At 35.7% G+C, this 17,715-nt stretch overlaps 4 protein-coding genes across 4 annotated transcripts; all 4 read right to left on the bottom strand.

Annotated features, from left to right (window-relative positions):
• Window positions 1–1,846: 1,846 nt before the first annotated feature.
• Window positions 1,847–5,548, bottom strand: LOC114724808 (putative ubiquitin-conjugating enzyme E2 38). The gene is made up of 6 exons (XM_028911263.1): window positions 5,220–5,548; window positions 3,482–3,967; window positions 3,327–3,390; window positions 2,877–3,016; window positions 2,487–2,798; window positions 1,847–2,334 (listed from the first exon to the last, which is right to left on the bottom strand). Exons 1-6 carry the CDS (start codon window positions 5,295–5,297, stop codon window positions 2,032–2,034), a joined length of 1,383 nt encoding a protein of 460 aa, XP_028767096.1. The 5' UTR covers window positions 5,298–5,548; the 3' UTR covers window positions 1,847–2,031.
• Window positions 5,549–8,665: 3,117 nt separating this feature from the next.
• LOC114724828 (MATH domain and coiled-coil domain-containing protein At1g31390-like) lies at window positions 8,666–11,289 on the bottom strand. Its single transcript, XM_028911278.1, has 3 exons — window positions 9,950–11,289; window positions 9,626–9,789; window positions 8,666–9,393 (listed from the first exon to the last, which is right to left on the bottom strand). Exons 1-3 carry the CDS (start codon window positions 10,099–10,101, stop codon window positions 8,666–8,668), a joined length of 1,044 nt encoding a protein of 347 aa, XP_028767111.1. The 5' UTR covers window positions 10,102–11,289.
• A 1,572-nt stretch (window positions 11,290–12,861) lies between these two features.
• Window positions 12,862–13,188, bottom strand: LOC114724827 (uncharacterized). Its single transcript, XM_028911277.1, has one exon. It carries the CDS (start codon window positions 13,186–13,188, stop codon window positions 12,862–12,864), a length of 327 nt encoding a protein of 108 aa, XP_028767110.1.
• A 3,719-nt stretch (window positions 13,189–16,907) lies between these two features.
• Window positions 16,908–17,321, bottom strand: LOC114724826 (uncharacterized). Its single transcript, XM_028911276.1, has one exon. The coding sequence runs from the start codon at window positions 17,319–17,321 to the stop codon at window positions 16,908–16,910; it is 414 nt and encodes a 137-aa protein (XP_028767109.1).
• Between the last annotated feature and the right edge of the window lie 394 nt (window positions 17,322–17,715).

The raw sequence follows: 17,715 nt of genomic DNA, 5'->3' as shown, positions 1-17,715 counted from the left end.
ATGATTTCAAAAGATGTTTCTTATATTTGTAGGCATTTCTGAACCCTCCTTTTTCATTCGTTGTTGTCCATCATCTTCTCTTAGAGAAGATGCATTTTGATAATTTCCCTATTGATGATGCAGAGGCCGCATAAAAAAAATTAGGTTAGAAGCTTTCCTTTCCAAAATATTTTGAAGGACTCATGCAAAATATTTTTGGGTTAGTAATTTGGTGATATATGACTTTGTTGCCAATTTTGTTTTATATCTTCTTGCGTAACCGTCTTAGAGATACATGTTTGACTCTGCAGATAAAACACGAAGGATAAAGTCGTGCTGAGAACAGTTTGGAGATGCAACATTTAGGAGGAAACCTTGGGTCCATGTGTAACATAATATGAAAGATGGATATCTCCTCACTTTGCAGAAGTTCTGTTTCCTGCAAAAAGCTAATTTGGAATATAAATGTCACATGAAGAATAATAATTTAGTGGTTAGTATGAGCAACAACTCCCATTAAGTACCTTCCAAATACATTTTTTCAGTTTTCCCCATTCTACTTTTACCCTTATGAATTTGGATTTGAGGTGGGAGGATGGACACCCAAAAAAAAAAAAACTGCTAATTGAATGTAGATTATAATTTCAAATTAATTATATATTGTCAGTAAAAAAATTACAGTATAAAATTAAATTATTATTCTCCTCCTTTCTTGCTTTCATATATAAGAAAATGAATCATAAACCTTATCCAATTGTCCGACCTTCCAATGAACATATACTTGACCCTGTTAATAATGCAAATAAGCCTAATAGATTTTTAGCGGATTTGCATAGCTCAATGTCAATCAAATACACGCAGTTAATAAGCCTAATACATTTTTGAAAAGAAATGCAAGACTAAATGTGGTCGCATATGTCCATAATAGAACACAGTACTTGTGCATTAATCCAATTAGCATTACATTTATTTATATAACAGTATAAGAGTTTAGCTCAACTATATTTGCACATATTTTTAAATGGACAATACTTACATCTAATTACTTATCCGTCATGTTAAGTCATTAATCATACATGACTAGGTGTCTTATTCTTAAGATATTGGTATTTAATAGTATTTAATTATAAGTTTACATGAAATAAAAATAATTACATAACTACTCCTCCTATCTTTAATATAAGACCTATTTATCATATTTATTAATTTTCTTTAAATTACTCCTATAGATACTCACTCAACCATAATCAAGTACAAGATGAAGATGAGGTATTAAGAAAGATGATTATGATATTTTAGAAAAAACATGTTACATTTCTTATAATTAACTAACTTACCTAACTTTCTTAATCTAATCAAATTAGTTAAATGAGTTTTATATTAAAAATCAAAGGAGTATGTCTGATTAAGGAACGTGACATGATAAAAATAAAAAACTTAACCTAAAGTTCTTCCCTTTTCAAATCACTTATCACTATCCAAAGCTCCTTTTTAACAAGACAAAGTAACAGCTGCAACATCAAGGACGTCTCAATACGTCGAAATGTGAGTTTAAAACATATGCAACTTATGAAAGGGCAATGTAACTTTATAAATTACGAGATCCATAGCAAGTCTTATTTGTTGTGACGTTCTATTGTCGAATACAATTGAACTGCTTGGAATTGTTCGCGAATTGTATACGCCCCGTGCAACACAAGCCAGTTCATTCACAAGTATTCCATTGAAGCCTGTCTAATTAAAGAGAACAGTATTCTTGTGGGCAACTATTTTGGAACATCAATTATGATAGACACTTCGAATAAGGGGATCTAAAAAGATCTTGACGTAATTCCTCAAGGTAGTATAACCTAAACACCCCATAAAATTGGCAAATCTAAATGCAACTAGAATCATTGATGTAAATTTACTCTTGTTTGGCAAGATAGTAAACTGTCAGATCTTTACAAAAAGAAAATATCCAGAAACCATCCTTCAAAAACCGAAGGATATTTTCAGAAACTATGCTAACATGTCAATTCCTTTAATTAGAGTTACTAACACTAACAAGAATCATTTCTTGGTTAGAGAATCTAGATTTGTCGGAACCTGAGCTGTGGAATCATAAATCTCATGAATTCGGAACTCTTCACAGTCTGTAGAGCCATTTTTAGTGAAAAATGCAATAAGTGTGTTCATCATCCTACTCACTGCTGACTGGAATTCACTTTTGTTATCGTCTGTCGAACCTTTTATACTCGGATCAAAATTATGTACAACCGAGCCAACTGCGTTGCCCTCCACATATGACTTACATGCCGTCAGTATGTTAACAGCTCGGTTTCGAAAGTGCCCAACAACCAACTCCTCGAAGTGCTGCAGAACACAGGAGAGAACAAAATTGAGATTATGACTCATAGACTAATTCAAGTTCCTGCCACATCAGCATAATCACATGCTATATACGCTATCCTTATAGTTTGAAGAATATAGAGAGGATAGCTAACGAATCATTGTAGCCAACAAACCTTTGGCGGTTTTCGCAGCATATACATCATTGTCTTCAAAGACAAGATGAATGTATTCTCATTGTACTCCTTGGATTTTCTCTCCCCCACTGAACCAACAAAGGTTGATGAGTAGCCGGGCTCATTAAAGAAGGGCTTCTCATTTAAAATCAGAGCTTGTATAGAAACCAGAACTTGAAGCATAGTTGATTTCTCTGGAACCCAGTTTTCAGTACCCTTGCCATGCCAAGTGCCCAAAAGACTAAGGCAGACTTTTCCACATTGATATAAATTTGGATTTATCCTTAGGCCACCTGAGTGGTAGTGCACCTTCTGCAAGAGTTCAAGTCCAACTTCTGTCATCCACAGCACAAGACATTTCAATACAAGGGGAATATACGTAATACTTACTGGTGGACCTGCAGGATAAGATGAAGGGAAGAGGCAATCAAAAAAGAAAAGCCCATCATGGTATGGAGTGCCAGAAGGTCCAATAATGACAGCCCTTAGAAGCTCCATCCTTGATTCACAAACTCGCACAAAAATTGTTTCTGTAAATACAAGTTTGTGAGATAGAGACAAAATCAATGATGATTAAACGTCAAAGGATCAAACCCAATTTCTGTACAAGGTTGAATTTCATCACAAAGCAAACTAATAGCAACGGTAAGAAAGATACAAATGACATTGCGTGATGATTATACGAGTTTATTGTATCCTCAACAAGCAAAACAGGAACAATGAAAGGAAACAAAAACCTGAAAAATTATTAGGATCCATAGTTATAATAACAAGGCATGGGCATCCTTCAAAAAATAAGAAGGAAAAAAGAAAAAAAAAGAAAAAGAAGTGAAAACTCACCTGGCAAGTTTTCCTCCAAAATTTTCCACTCCTCCTGGATTTTTTTCGCCCAATTCTTTGATCGCTGTCAGCAGAGCAAGATTCAATTTAATCAAATGAGTGAAGCCATTAGTCAACAGGGGTTGAATTTTCAACAAGTTTCTAATATATGCTACCTGCTGCTCTGAAGAGCCCTGTTTATCATAGAAGTGATCCTGAAAAGACTCAATAACGTCAAATTGCTTAAATTGCTGGGACTCTTGGATGACGGCATCTTCAGTTTCTTTTCCTTTACCCTTGGAACTGGACTCTGCATGGCCCAAAGTAACGTCCTGCTTGGATACATTTATATCAAAATCCTTCAACCATGGCAGTGGTGCCTCTACCCCAGAAGGTAAATCCACGTGGTCAAACTGATCCTGCATACTCGTGTAGTCATCTTCATATATAAAATCATCGTTGTCATAAAAGTCATAGTCATCCTCATCCACACCATCCACATCATCATCATCATCATTCATTTCATCATTTTCATCTTGATATGAAAAATCAGAATTGGGACTATTAGCATTATTTGAAGACATGGAACTCTTGGAGACATCACCACTTCCTGATGATTCTCCCACAGTCACGGAATTTCCGTGATCACTTGTAGAAGCATCCTATGAAAAGAAAAGATCAAAATTAAAAACCTTTATAAAGTCAGAAAATCATGTTAAGAAAATAGATAGATTCATCAAAATTCATCACGTAAAATAACATCGTATAGCTTGATATTTCCACTCCTGAAACTGATTTCTATTATTGTTCATTTGTTCCCCTCGATTAAATGAAAATCATAAGCCCTCCCCTGTAAACAGATAACCATGCACGGAAAAAATATTAATAATTTCTCTTGCAAGAAATTCCTAATCCACACCGACTAGCAGAGTTGTGAAGTTTACATGTACAGCTGAGCAACGGCCTGGTGCATGAGACCCAGCGCAGCAATAATGCATTGGTCACTTGTAACGTTCCAAATAAGCTTGCATTGCTCAAACACTTTACTATTCCTAAACCATCGTATTGCCATATCATGATGATTTAGCCACTTGACACTTTTGTAAAGCACTTTTATTACCTTGAAGCGCAAATTAACATTCGTCCTACTAATATACAAGGAAACTAAAGATTCACCACATAATCAAATCTAGAACTAAGCTGACTTAATACTTCAATTGACTGCCCAGTGTCGTTGAATCTTCACCAGAAAAAGGCAATAGCTTGCACAAAATTGATCGCACGAACCAACATCTTTTCAAATCAGCTATTTGCTAATCCTTTTTATCAAAGAGAAAGGGAAGCCTGGGACAGGAGAGGAAAGTGTAGGGCACCACTTGATTCCAGCAGTTTATTCTCTTTTTCAAAAATCTAAGACAAAGCATTAAAAGACCAAACCAACAAAACCCACACAGGCAGGGAAGGACGCATCCCCTGACAACGTTCGGAAAAGCCGTTAACGTTGTTCTTGCTCACAGAAACTTGACAGCAGTAACATTATACATGGCAGCAAGGAGAAATCTAGATTGGCTCCCAATTAACCCAAATCAATCTATTAGTGAAGAAGAAAAGAAACTACATATAAAAAGGGGGGAACATCAACAGTAAGTGAACAACAAACTCCAACCCAATTTTTAAATTAAAAAATAAAGCGCATGCGCACACTCTACGCTGTATAAACGATCACCAATGAACGCTTAAATTGAATGCAAGCGAACCAAAGCCAAAACCGGAAAATGATCGAAATTGACCAATAATGTGTCGGCTGAAGGGCATACTTGAGTACACCCAGTGAGGGAAAATATAATTTGACCCAAATACAGACAAAAACGCTTAAAACCCAAGCTTGGCATGAAATAATTTCGAAAAGAGTACCTCTTCTTGTTTGCGTCTCTTCGCCGTCCCTGATTTTACAGGATTTTCAGGGACGCCGTCACCCATCTCAAGATCCATGAGCAATCGATAAAAACCCACACACACGAGAGCCCGAAGAGCGAGTACGGAGAAAGAAAGAGACGTTCACTCTCCCAAGAAAGAAAACAATATCGAAGCGCGTGGGACAGAAGGGTGGAGGCGAGGGAATTATAGTGATCGAGTCAAGTGTGAGACTCGGAGAAATTGCCAATTAGCGGAAGAGAGAGAAAAGTTCAATTCGCAGCCTAACAGATATTGCAATTGCAAGGGTAATCGGTTTCCTTTCGAAGGAAGACAAAACCCCCCCCCTCGCCCCCCCCCCCAAGGGGAGGGGGATGTTATATCACACGGCAGGATCCACGAAATTACCGATTCGTTTCGGTGTTTCATTGGTGAGCGGAGAACGTAAGTTTATGTACACGTGGAGGGTTGGCAGCCGGGCTCCATGTGTACTCTTTGTGAGCGTTAGCGCACTCGATTATTGCTCCGGAGGAATTTGCTCGTCTCCCAAGTTTTTCTTGGGAGAACCGAGAAAGACTCATAAAAATCATCCGCAAAATAATGTTAATTTCATATTATTATTCTAGATAAACGGTGATTCGGTAACTCTCGATATTCAAAATCATTATAATTATGTAAATAAAGATATTAGCCGTATTCATTAGATTAATTAGGTTTTCTCAGAGTTATTTAATTTGATAAAATTAAATATCAATATTAGCTACATCATCTATCATCCATAGTTTAGATTTAAATTATATTATATTATGATAATATTTGATTTAGATACTTAAAATCATTTGATGAGAAATGTTTGAAAATGTTTAATTAGAAGGGGTTTGTTCCTGCTGGTCAAAATAAAAAAAAAGAAGGGGTTTGTTCCTTATAATTTGATGATAAATTTTTATTGGAAAATGTATTTATATTTAGCTTGTGTTTGTATTGGCATTAAAACCAACAAATGTGTCCTGGGCAGTATGAAAAGTAACTTGGTGGGTGGTTTTAGCATTTACTCTTCTGATCTTATTTATAAGATGTTTTTAGTATGTTTGACATAAACTAATAAAAATTTTAAGCTTTATGAACTCTCATTTAAAATTTAATAACTTTTTAATTTTATTCCCATTTAATATACATTATACATTATATAAATAAAATCAACACAATAATAAATAAGGGATAAAATTGTACATCATGAAAATTTTTTCCCTTAATATCTTATAAATAAGATTAAAAAATATTTTTTTACCTTATAAACAATTAGAAGAATATTCTTGTTTAGGCTAACTTTTTCTCTAATGAGCTTTTGGGAGGGGGGAAAAAAGGTACCGCCAAAGCTAAAAATTTGAGCTTTTTGAGTCTGTACGGTGGATAGAGGAACAAATGAGGATGAAAAGAAAGAGAATGGTATTTACGTGGTTCATACATTGACCCAAAAATTTGATTTTTTTTTCCTTACTAGTAATAATTTTTTTAATACTTACAATTTTTTAAGGAAAATATCTGGGTCAAATTACTTATATTTGTTATGTTAATTCTCCAATCACACATAGCCATGTGTTCTATTTTTTTATGAGTTTATAATTAAATACTATTACATGGAAATATTTTAAAAATAAAGCACATGGTAGATATAAGAAACCTGGTGTGAATATTGTTCTTTTTTTAATAATGTATTAACTCTTTTAATTTTTATTATTTTTATTTTTATTTATTATGTTTCTTAAATTTATCAAATTCTATATAAATGAGATGTGAGATATATGTCATAAAATCCACAGTTTTTTCAGTCATTTTACATGTAGAATTATTTTTTTTTATTACTCATCCCAATATGTTTCAATTCAGCAAACTAACTTTTTATTAAAAAAACTAACCCAAATATAAATTACATTATACTAACTGTCTTTTAAGCTACCTGATTTTTTGTAAAAATCAGACAAAATAAAAATTAGTTTTGTCATTGCTAATCCATACACATTCTTAACAGCCGACAATGTATCAAATAGAAGGATATGTATGTCTTGGAAAAAAAAAAAGGTACAAAACTAAATCACATGACTAGTGCATTCATGAAATAAGAGGAACAGTGCCTTAGTGTAATTCCTCAGTCCTTTTTCAATTAAATGAAACGTGTGATGTTATTACTTGATTTTATCAAATAACTGTGTGTGTATATGTGTGCATATATACATTTTAAAAAAAGATGTTATGTGTTACGTACTTATTATTTTTGACTAATTTTAAACGATATTTTGATTTAAGTGAATTTGTTATTCCTAACTTCGAAAGTGACATGGAACCTAATTCATCTCTTTTCTGTTCAGAGGCAGTACTTCATACTTATGCCTGTTGATTTTTGAACCCTCCTTTAAAGGATACAAGTCAAATTATGATTCTTAATAGATTGTGTTGTCTTCTGATAAACACTCAATATTGCGATTTTCATTTTTGCGGGATCGCCATTGGTCCAAAGCACCTTGTTGAATATCGTGAACCAACGTTTCGCAACTCATCAACCTTTTTTTTTTTTTTAAATGGGAGTCGTGCATGATTGCTACCAAAAGATATTATTCGAAGAAAAAAGAAAGGTGTTAAAAGTAAAAGAGCATAGAAATCAGAAAAGAAGAAAGAAGCCAAGAAACGGGTTGCTTCAATTTGCACATTTTCATTTTTTTAATAGGTCTTATAGGATGATCATTGGTCACAGTGAAACTTGATATTTTTTTTAGCTGCCTGCTTTGCCCAACAAGAGCTCCCCAACCGCCTTTTGTTAGCATTCAGCTACATATCTTTATTTTCAGGTTGTGCACGTCAATACCGAGATGAGATATGTTGGCCAGATATTTCATCTTATTTGCGACTTTAAATTCATATATATATATATATATATATAATTATTATATCACCCATTCAAGTGTTACTCTGACCGATTGAATTATGAATCTATTAAACTATTAACATTTTTAATGGGACGTCCAATTCGGAGTTTTATTTATACATTAGTTCTTCCTCTTCCTCAACCATTGGTTTTCAAAAATTATGACGCCTCATTGTTCATATCCTCCAGCCTGATTCATCATTGCAATCATAACAGTATAAATATGTTTTAAACATATAATATTATATTTGTATGTAATGTTCTTTTTTACTCAAATAAGGTCTACCTTATTTGTAAATTACAAATAAAATCTTATAATTAAGACCGGAAGTATTATTTGATAACAATTATTTTCCCTATAAATGTGGCATAATGGTAGTATTGTGTTGATATGTATGTGATTCATTCATTATATGCCTCATATACAAAGGAACGTAATTTAATCACAAACATTGATAAAGTAATATACATTAACACAATAACATTGCATAATTCATCACTTGTTCCGTCACACCCATGTGCAGGACTAGAGTTTACTGCATACAATTTCAGTATCTAAATCCAAATCTTTCTCTTCAAAGCCTTCTTCTGCTTTGATTAAATCTTTTCTTGTCATCTCAACACTTTGCTCCGTGTTAGCAATATTTTCTTTCACCTTGATCATCTCTGTCTCCAAAACCAGAAGATTTTCTTTCATCTTGTTCATTTCTGTTTCCAGAACCACCAATTCTTGTTTTAACCTTTTCACCTTTGTTGCCTTCTCAAGGTATCCCTTCATACTTAAAGCAGATTTAACTTGAGGTTCCAACCAACTCAAATCTAATCTACTAATCTCAAGTTCATCCCATAATTGTTGAAGCTGCTCACAGGCTTCCTCGTTCATATCTTTCCATTTCTTGTTCTCTAGAAATTGCAGAACTCGACCCAAGCTGGTGAATACCCACTCTGTAAACTTGCGACTCCTCTTATTCTTACAGTCCATCAATGAGGGATGACACAAACAAGCCTCCTCTAGCAGTGGAACCATCGCTTTCTCTATTTGTCCCAAATCCTTGAACTCAGTGGCATCATCATTCTTTGGGACCAATGCTTTCTTAATTTCAGTGCCTTCAGAGATTACTTCAGAAAATTCAAGTTCAACAATACATGTATCATTCAAAATATAGCCGTTAGAAGGGTTCTGAAGCTTAGCCAATTCCATAAAAGATGGATAACCCCAGTCACATTCATTCGCAGTGAACTTGCTGTTTGAGCCTGCATTCAATTCCCTCAAAAACAGAGGAACATCAGTGGAAGACTACCATAAGATTCCCATCCCATTCCAATACAAAATTATAATATACTTTCAATCAGGTTGTTAGGCCTTCACAGTACAGTTTAATATTTTATTTACTTTCTCTTTAGGTTGCAGGAGAAAATCAGCGTCCACCGCCAAAACAAAAGCAGCTTTTAGAAGAAAACACAATGAAGTAGCATGAAATGATACCTCTTTTAACAGATTTTTTAGTGGAAGCTTGATTGACCACCGTGAACCTGTAGATTGCATGTATACTCCAACCTTGATGCAAACTCGATACATCAGCTACTTTCAAATATATAGCCAAATTCTTCCCATCGTTTTTCTTTGTTCCTTTATAGAATGCAATTTTCCTGCAACCATTCTCCCGTCCAGAAAAAAAAAAACAGAGCGATTACATTAAAACATACATATATGAGAAACAAGGAATTTTATTCATAAAATAAAAGATAAGAGATTTTCATGAAAATGAGGGATGAAGGACATGTGTATATGATAGATGTTCACTAATACCAAGCACATCCACCGATATTGAAAACCTCAGAATGGCGCGCTTGATTGGTCTTCAATGTGCTAAAGTTTTTGATCGTCCATGCTACTTTCTTATAGGTTATATCCTTCAGTTCCTGCTTCTTCATCGTGCTATCACCTTGCGATATCTCCATGTTTTATAAAAACCTGAAAGCCGTAAACCCCACAAGACAAAAACTTGAAACTTCGAGTACGAGAACTAGCCGAAAGTGAAGTAAAATTGAAGTGAAACCATAGCAAATTATTTGAAAGGTAGACCACAAAGTGAATGTTGGATTATACGAACATATGACTACCTTATTGATGAAGCTCATAGAAAGCCTGTCTTTCTAGACATTAATTAATTGTAGCAAGAAAAGTAAAATACAAAGACGCATCAAGGGGAATTGGAAATAGAAAAAACAAAAGCATGAAGGAATGTACTGAATAGAGGAAATAAAACTGACTGTTACTATTCTCTAGGATCAGAAATTCCAAATGCAGAGTAGGCATTAGGTAATTCTTTCACCATTCGCAAAGTTCTTTACTGCCTTGCATATCCCAATATTCGGCTATACCCGTCATATATGTATACACTTTCTTTTAATTTTACTTTGAAATTTTGTAAGCTTCTCCAATGTTATCCTAGATGATACCACTTTGGCAACAAGAAATATTGCATCAAACAGCATAGCCTTAGCGAGGAGGACAAAATCTATGGATGGGAAGCCTTTTGAAACAGTTGAATCCTTGATTCATATGATGCTGGTCAAAGGGTGTCTGATTGAAATCGTTTGAGTCAGAATGTTCCTAGAGTCGAGAGACATGCATGCTTTCGTATTCCGGTCTACACCTGAAGAAAAGACTGGCTATGGAAAATACCCTACATAAATGGGGGTTAACAACCGATGATGTCTGTGCATTTTAAAATCAACATGAAGAAAACACATGTACCAAAGTTTGTAATAGCCCATGCCATTTTCTTTTGCATGTTACATCCTCCTGTCCTGATTCTTCATCGGACAACCACCTCGCTATGTCTACTTGTTTACCTAAACACAAACCGAAAAGCAACAACGCAACGGATGAACCAACTAGCGAAAGGAGCAGTGTTCTAAAAGCCTAGCCGGAACAGACAGCCCGGCCGGCCAGAGTTGGGGACGACTCGGATTGAGCCGGAAAATAGCCGCTTTGACTCTGGAATCCGGCACCGATTTTGGAAGACCGGGCTGCTTCCAGATAGTATGTACAGTAGCTCCTCGATATGTGAAAACAGAGAAGATGTAGAAGAAAAGGGACAGAAGATAAAAAAATCCCAACAAATCCATCTTTTTTTTTCCTTCTCAGTAACAATAAAATGTGAGGAAATTCGAAGAAAAACACTCCATATACTCACTAGCGGGAAAGGTCAAGGCTTGAGGTCCTGCACGGTGTGGTTCGTCAATCGAGGGACTCTGAAAGCGTAAAGGGAAAAAAAATGAAACTTGAACTCAGAGAAAGACAAGGCGGAAGCTACATTCATTTCAAAAAAAGAAGAGAAGGGTTAAAAGAAGAGGAAGATGGAAATTTAAATTGAAAAAAAAAACAGAGAGAGAATAAAGTAAGATGCAAATAAACTGAAAGAATCCGCATCACCCCTGATGAAGCCAAAAAGATCAGAGCTTGAAGGTCGCTGAAACTGGAGTTAAAGCGGAATAGCACTGATGGAGGCAAGATATTGCATGAGGAGTCTCATCCAACAGACAAGAGAGAAAGTCGTCTTGACTCTTGAGATATGAAGAAATATGCCCCTGAAAAGGATCCGCACGCTGGGAGTCCAAAGGCAGATCATAGTCAAATATCCTTCGAGCCTCCGCGTTTTTCATTACAACCTCTCCAATAATTGTTGACTATTCAATATTCATTATTCATTATTATAAGAAAAGGTCTGTCATATGATAACAAATAAAAAAAAAATACCCTTTCTTATAAAAAAAAAATTCCGACATCTCATTTTTTAAAGAATTTAAAAGAAACTTTTTACTAATTAAAATTTATTTTCTCAACAATATTTTATTATTATGATCATAACTTTTTTTCACATGACTTTTTTTTTTGAGTAGATTTATGTTTGATAATATAAAAATATTTTGGACAAAGCCGCACCAAAAAAATATAATGAAGAAGGATACAAGGAAACTAAACATAGAAAGCATAAATGAGCAGCATACCACTGGATACTAGGTAGAATGTTGTCATTATGGAGGATCTCTCGAACTCCCAATCCCAGTAATACAATGTTTCTCTCAGTTAATGACTTGCATGCCCAGAAGATAGAGAAAAACTCACGTGCCTTATTTGATGATTTTTTTTTTCTCAACTCCTAACAAATGATTTTACCAAACACAACCGCAGATAGTGAAAAACGTCAGAACGGTGTTGGAGATTGGCGTTCAATGTTTTAAATTTTTCGATGGCCCAGGTCCTTCCACCCTGATTCACTTCATCGTACTATCACCTTATGATTTGTATGAATTATAAAAACCTGAAAGTCGTTGAATGATGCACAACACAAAATTTAACTGGAAAGTTTGAACATAAGAAGCAGCAAATAATTACGATAGGAAAATTAATTGAAACCATAACAGCTAGCTTGTTTGAAAGTTAACCACAGTGAATGAGGATTTACACAAATGTAACTTCCTTATTGATGAAGCTCACAGCCTTCAGGCACAGAAAGCCTGATCTTTCAAAGACGCATGAACCTTTATACGAAAGTAACTCCCTCATTGATTCATAGGATGTCTGTCAAAGTTTGTCCCATGGAAACTTGCATGGGTCAGTCAGATCAGAATATATGTCTGCAAAAAAAAAAAGGGTTGGCCCATGAATAAAGACCCGTTTTTGTTGGATAGAAAGTCATGCTATAATACACATTATATATAGAGCTCGGGTTTCCCATAACCAATTTCAGTATTCAAGTCTTTCTCCTGAAAGCCGAAGCCTAATTGTTCTTTGATTAAATTTGCCCTTGTCATTTCAAAGGCTTGCTCTGTTTCAGCAAGATTTTCTTTCATTGCGTTAATTTCCCTTTCCAAGATCAGCAAGTCTTGTTTTAGCTGTTTCACCTTTGTTGCCTTCTCCAGATATTGTTTCATATTCAAAGCAGATTTAACATGAGGTTCCAGCCAACTCAAATCCAATCTGCTCATCTCAAGTTCATCCCACAAAGTTTGAAGTTGTTCGCAGGCTTCTTCATTCATATCTTTCCACTTGTGGTTTTTTAGAAAATGTAGAACTCGCCCCCAATGCAGTAAATGCCCACTCTGTAAAGCGACGACTTCTTCTCTTCTTACAATCCATTAATGAAGGATACCACGAACAAACTTCTTCTAAGAATGGCACCAAGGCCTCTCAATTTGCCCCAGATCCTTAAAATCAACACTAAGGGCCTCATCATCCGTCGGATTTGCAAGGGGACTTGGCTGAACACTTTCGGACTTAAGTTCCAAAAAATTCAACTTCAACTGTCAAATAATCATTCAGAATATAGCCGCTGGATGGGTCTTGAAGCTCTGTCAAATCCATGAAAGATCGAAAACCCCTAACGTGTTCGTGTGCACGGAACTTATGCCTCAAACCCTGCATTCCATTCGCCAGAAACAAAGGAACATCATTGAAAGACTGCTGTAAGATGGGTCTGTCCCATACCAATTTAAAATTTCAATTCACACATTTTTTTTGGCGTTGGTAATCTAATAGTTTATGCACTCGATCAATGAGTTGAGGAGAAATCAGCTGTTTAGGGAAGAACTAGCCCATTAAGTTAAGCAAGGGGGGGAAATACCTTAAAATGACACCAGCAGAGGGAAAGCAATTTTAGTCAAAGAAATAAAAAATGAAGACGTGCGCATGGAATGATATACCTTTTGCATAAGATTTTTGGCTGGAATTTGATTGATCACCATGATGGTGAGGTATGCATCTATGCTCCAACCTTGAGGCAGAGTACTAGTATCTGCTACACACAAAAAATATACCAAGATACTTCTCGTCTTCCAGTCCTCGGTAGATTGCAACCTAAACCTCCTCCTGCAACAATCACCACAAAAGAAAATTATATTAATATGCTAAAATTCATGTATCTCGTTCTCTGCCCATTTATGCAATTTTTTTCCTACTAGTTTAGCCATCGACGAATTTACATGATTTAAAAAAAAAAAAAAAACTATTTTCTACCGAATATATAGATATGGAATCGTCATATGGAACTGAACAGATATATATATATATATATACACACATATGATATACTAGAGGAAACGAAACGGGTGGGGAATGGTAATGTAGTATGATAAAGAAGAGCTTTAATTGGAAATATTAAAATAGACGTTGATAAGTACCAAGAACAATGGCCAGCGGTGAAAGGATCAGAATAATGTGGGGCATTGGTCTTCAGTGAACTGAAATTTCCAATAGTCCATGCTATTTTCTTGCTTGTTACCAGTATATCTGTCGGTTCCATTGTGCAATCAACTTGCTCTGTCTATATGTTCACCAAACACAATCAAAACCCAAAACCAAGAACACAACTGGGTGGGTCAAGTGTAAAACGGTTGAAGCAACCAGTGAAAGGACTAATGAAGAAGAGAAAAGACAGAAGATAAAAATCCCAACAGATTCCATCACTCTTTCCTTCAAGAACAAAAAAACTTTGCAGACATTTGGAGGAAAACACTTCAAGTACTCACTAGCAAAGAAGGTGAAGGTTTTTGAAACAGTTGAATACTTGATTCATATGATGCCCGTCAAAGGTTGTCTGATTGAAACTCGCTTGTGAGTCAGAATGTTCCTAGGGTCGAGAGACATGCATGCTTTCGAATTCTGGTCTATACCTGAAGAAAAGATTGGCTATGAAAAATACCCTACATAAATGGTGGTTAACAACCGATGATGTCTGTGCATTTTAAAATCAACATGAAGAAAACGCATGTACCAAAGTTTCTAATAGCCCATGCCATTTTCGTTTGCATGTTACATCCTCCTGTCCTGATTCTTCAGCGGACAACCACCTCGCTATGTCTACTTGTTTACCTAAACACAAACCGAAAAGCAACAACGCAACGGATGAACCAACTAGCGAAAGGAGCAGTGTTCTAAAAGCCTAGCCGGAACAGACGGCCCGGCCGGCCAGACTTGGGGACGACTCGGATTGAGCCGGAAAATAGCTGCTTTGAATCTGGAATCCGGCACCGATTTTGGAAGACCGGGCGCTTCCAGACAGTATGTACAGTAACTCCTCAATATGTGAAAACAGAGAAGATGTAGAAGAAAAGGGACAGAAGATAAAAAAAATCCCAACAAATCCATCTTTTTTTTCTTCTCAATAACAATAAAATGTGCAGAAAATTCGACGAAAAACACTCCATATACTCACTAGCGGGAAAGGTCAAGGCTTGAGGTCCTGCACGGTGTGGTTCGTCAATCGAGGGACTCTGAAAGCGTAAAGGGCAAAAAAAGAAATGAAACTTGAACTCAGAGAAAGAGAAGGCGGAAGCCACCATTTTCGAAAAAAGAAGAGAAGAGTTAAAAGAAGAGGAAGATGGAAATTTAAATGAAAAACAAAAAACAGAGAGAAAATAAAGAAAGATGCAAAATGCAAATAAACTGAAAAGAAGCCGCATCAACCTGATGAAGCCAAAAAGATCAGAGCTTGAAGGTCGCTGAAACTGGAGTTAAAGGGAAATAGCACTGATGCAGGCAAGATAATGCACAAGGAGTTTCATCCAACAGACAGGAGAGGAAGTCGTCTTGACTCTTGAGATATGAAGAAATATGCCCCTGAAAAAGACACGCACCCCGGGAGTCCAAAGGCAGATCACAGTCAAATATCGAGCTTCGAGCCTCCGCGTTTTTCATTACAACTTCTACAATAATTGCTGACTTCAATATTCATTATTCACCATTCATCATCCGTGGTTTTTTTAAAATTATAAATTAACTGAATTAAAATTTTATATTTTTAAGAAAAGATCTGTCATAATGATAACAAAATAAAAAAATACCATTTCTTTTCAAAAATTCCGACATCTCATTTTTTAAAGCAATTTAAAAAACTTTTACTGATTAAAATTTATTTTTGTCAACAATATTTTATTATTATGATCATAACTTTTTTTTCACATGACGTTTTTTTTGGGTAAATTTGTTTGATAATATAAAATTTTGGAGAAAGCCGCACCAAAAAAAATATAATGAAGAAGGATACAAGGAAACTAAACACGGAAAGCATAAATGAGCAGTTGACCACTAGAGACTAGTACAGTGTTATCATGCTGGAGGATCTCAAGCTCCCAATGCAGAGCATAATTTCTTCAGTTAATGACTTGCATGCCCAGAAGATAGAGAAAAACTCACGTGCCTTATTGGATAATTTTCTTTCTCAAGTCCTAATAAATAATTTTGCCAAACACAACCGCAGATAGTGAAAAACGTCAGAACAACGTTGTTGGAGAATCCCTGGTGGTCCTTCGACACCTGATTCACGTCATTGTACTATCACCTTATGATATTTGTATGAATTATAGAAACCTGAAAGTCGTTGAATGATGCACAACACAAAATTTAACAGGAAAGTTTGAATATAAGAAGCGGCAAATAATTACGATAGGAGAATTAAATTGAAACCATAGCAGCTTGTTGAAAGTTAACCACGGAGTGAATGAGGGTTTACACGAATGTAACTCCCTTACTGATGAAGCTCACAGCCTTCAGGCACAGAGAGCCTGATCTTTCAAAGACGCATGAACCTAAAGTAACTCCCTCATTGATTCATAGGATGTTTGTCAACGTTGTCCCATGAAAACTTGCATGGGTCAGTCAGAATATATCTCCGGAAAAAAAAAAAAAGGGTTGGCCCATGAATAAAGAACCGTTTTTGTTGGATTAGAAAGTCATGCTATAAGACATATTATATATAAAGTTAGGGTTTCCCATAACCAATTTCAGTATTCGAGTCCTTCTCCAGAAAGCCGAAGCCTAATTGTTCTTTGACTAAAATTGTCCTTGTCATTTCAAAAGCTTGCTCTGTTTTAGCAAGATTTTCTTTCATTGTGCTAATTTCCCTTTCCAAGATCAGCAACTCTTGTTTTAGTCGTTTCACCTTTGTTGCCTTCTCCAGACATTGTTTCATATTCAAAGCAGATTTAACATGAGGTTCCAGCCAACTCAAATCCAATATGCTCATCTCAAGTTCATCCCACAAAGTTTGAAGTTGTTCATGGGCTCCCTCATTCATATCTTTCCACTTGTGGTTTTTTAGAAAATGTAGAACTCGCCCCAGTGCAGTAAATGCCCACTCTGTAAAGCGGCGACGACTTCTCTTCTTACAATCCATTAATGAAGGATACCACGAACAAACTTATTCTAAGAATGGCACCAAGGCCTCTCAATTTGCGCCAGATCCTTAAAATCAACACTAAGGGCCTCATCATCCGTCGGATTTGCGAGGAGACTTGGCTGAACACTTTCGGACTTAAGTTCCAAAAATTCAACTTCAACTGTCAAATAATCATTCAGAATATAGCCGCTGGATGGGTCTTGAAGCTCTGTCAAATCCATGAAAGATCGAAAACCCCTAACGCGTTCGCTTGCACGGAACTTATGTCTCAAACCTGCATTCCATTAGCCAGAAACAAAGGAACATCATTGAAAGACCGCTGTAACATTGGTCAGTCCCATACCAATCTAAAATTTCAATTCACATTTTTTTGGCCTTGGTAATCTAATAG

Source organism: Neltuma alba, unplaced genomic scaffold, assembly GCF_004799145.2.
Source record: "Neltuma alba isolate B1F8T4 unplaced genomic scaffold, ASM479914v2 tig00012201_pilon, whole genome shotgun sequence".
Classification (NCBI taxonomy): Eukaryota; Viridiplantae; Streptophyta; class Magnoliopsida; order Fabales; family Fabaceae; genus Neltuma; species Neltuma alba.
Note: the sequence above shows the minus strand (reverse complement) of the source record. Positions and strands in the feature narration are given on the sequence as shown.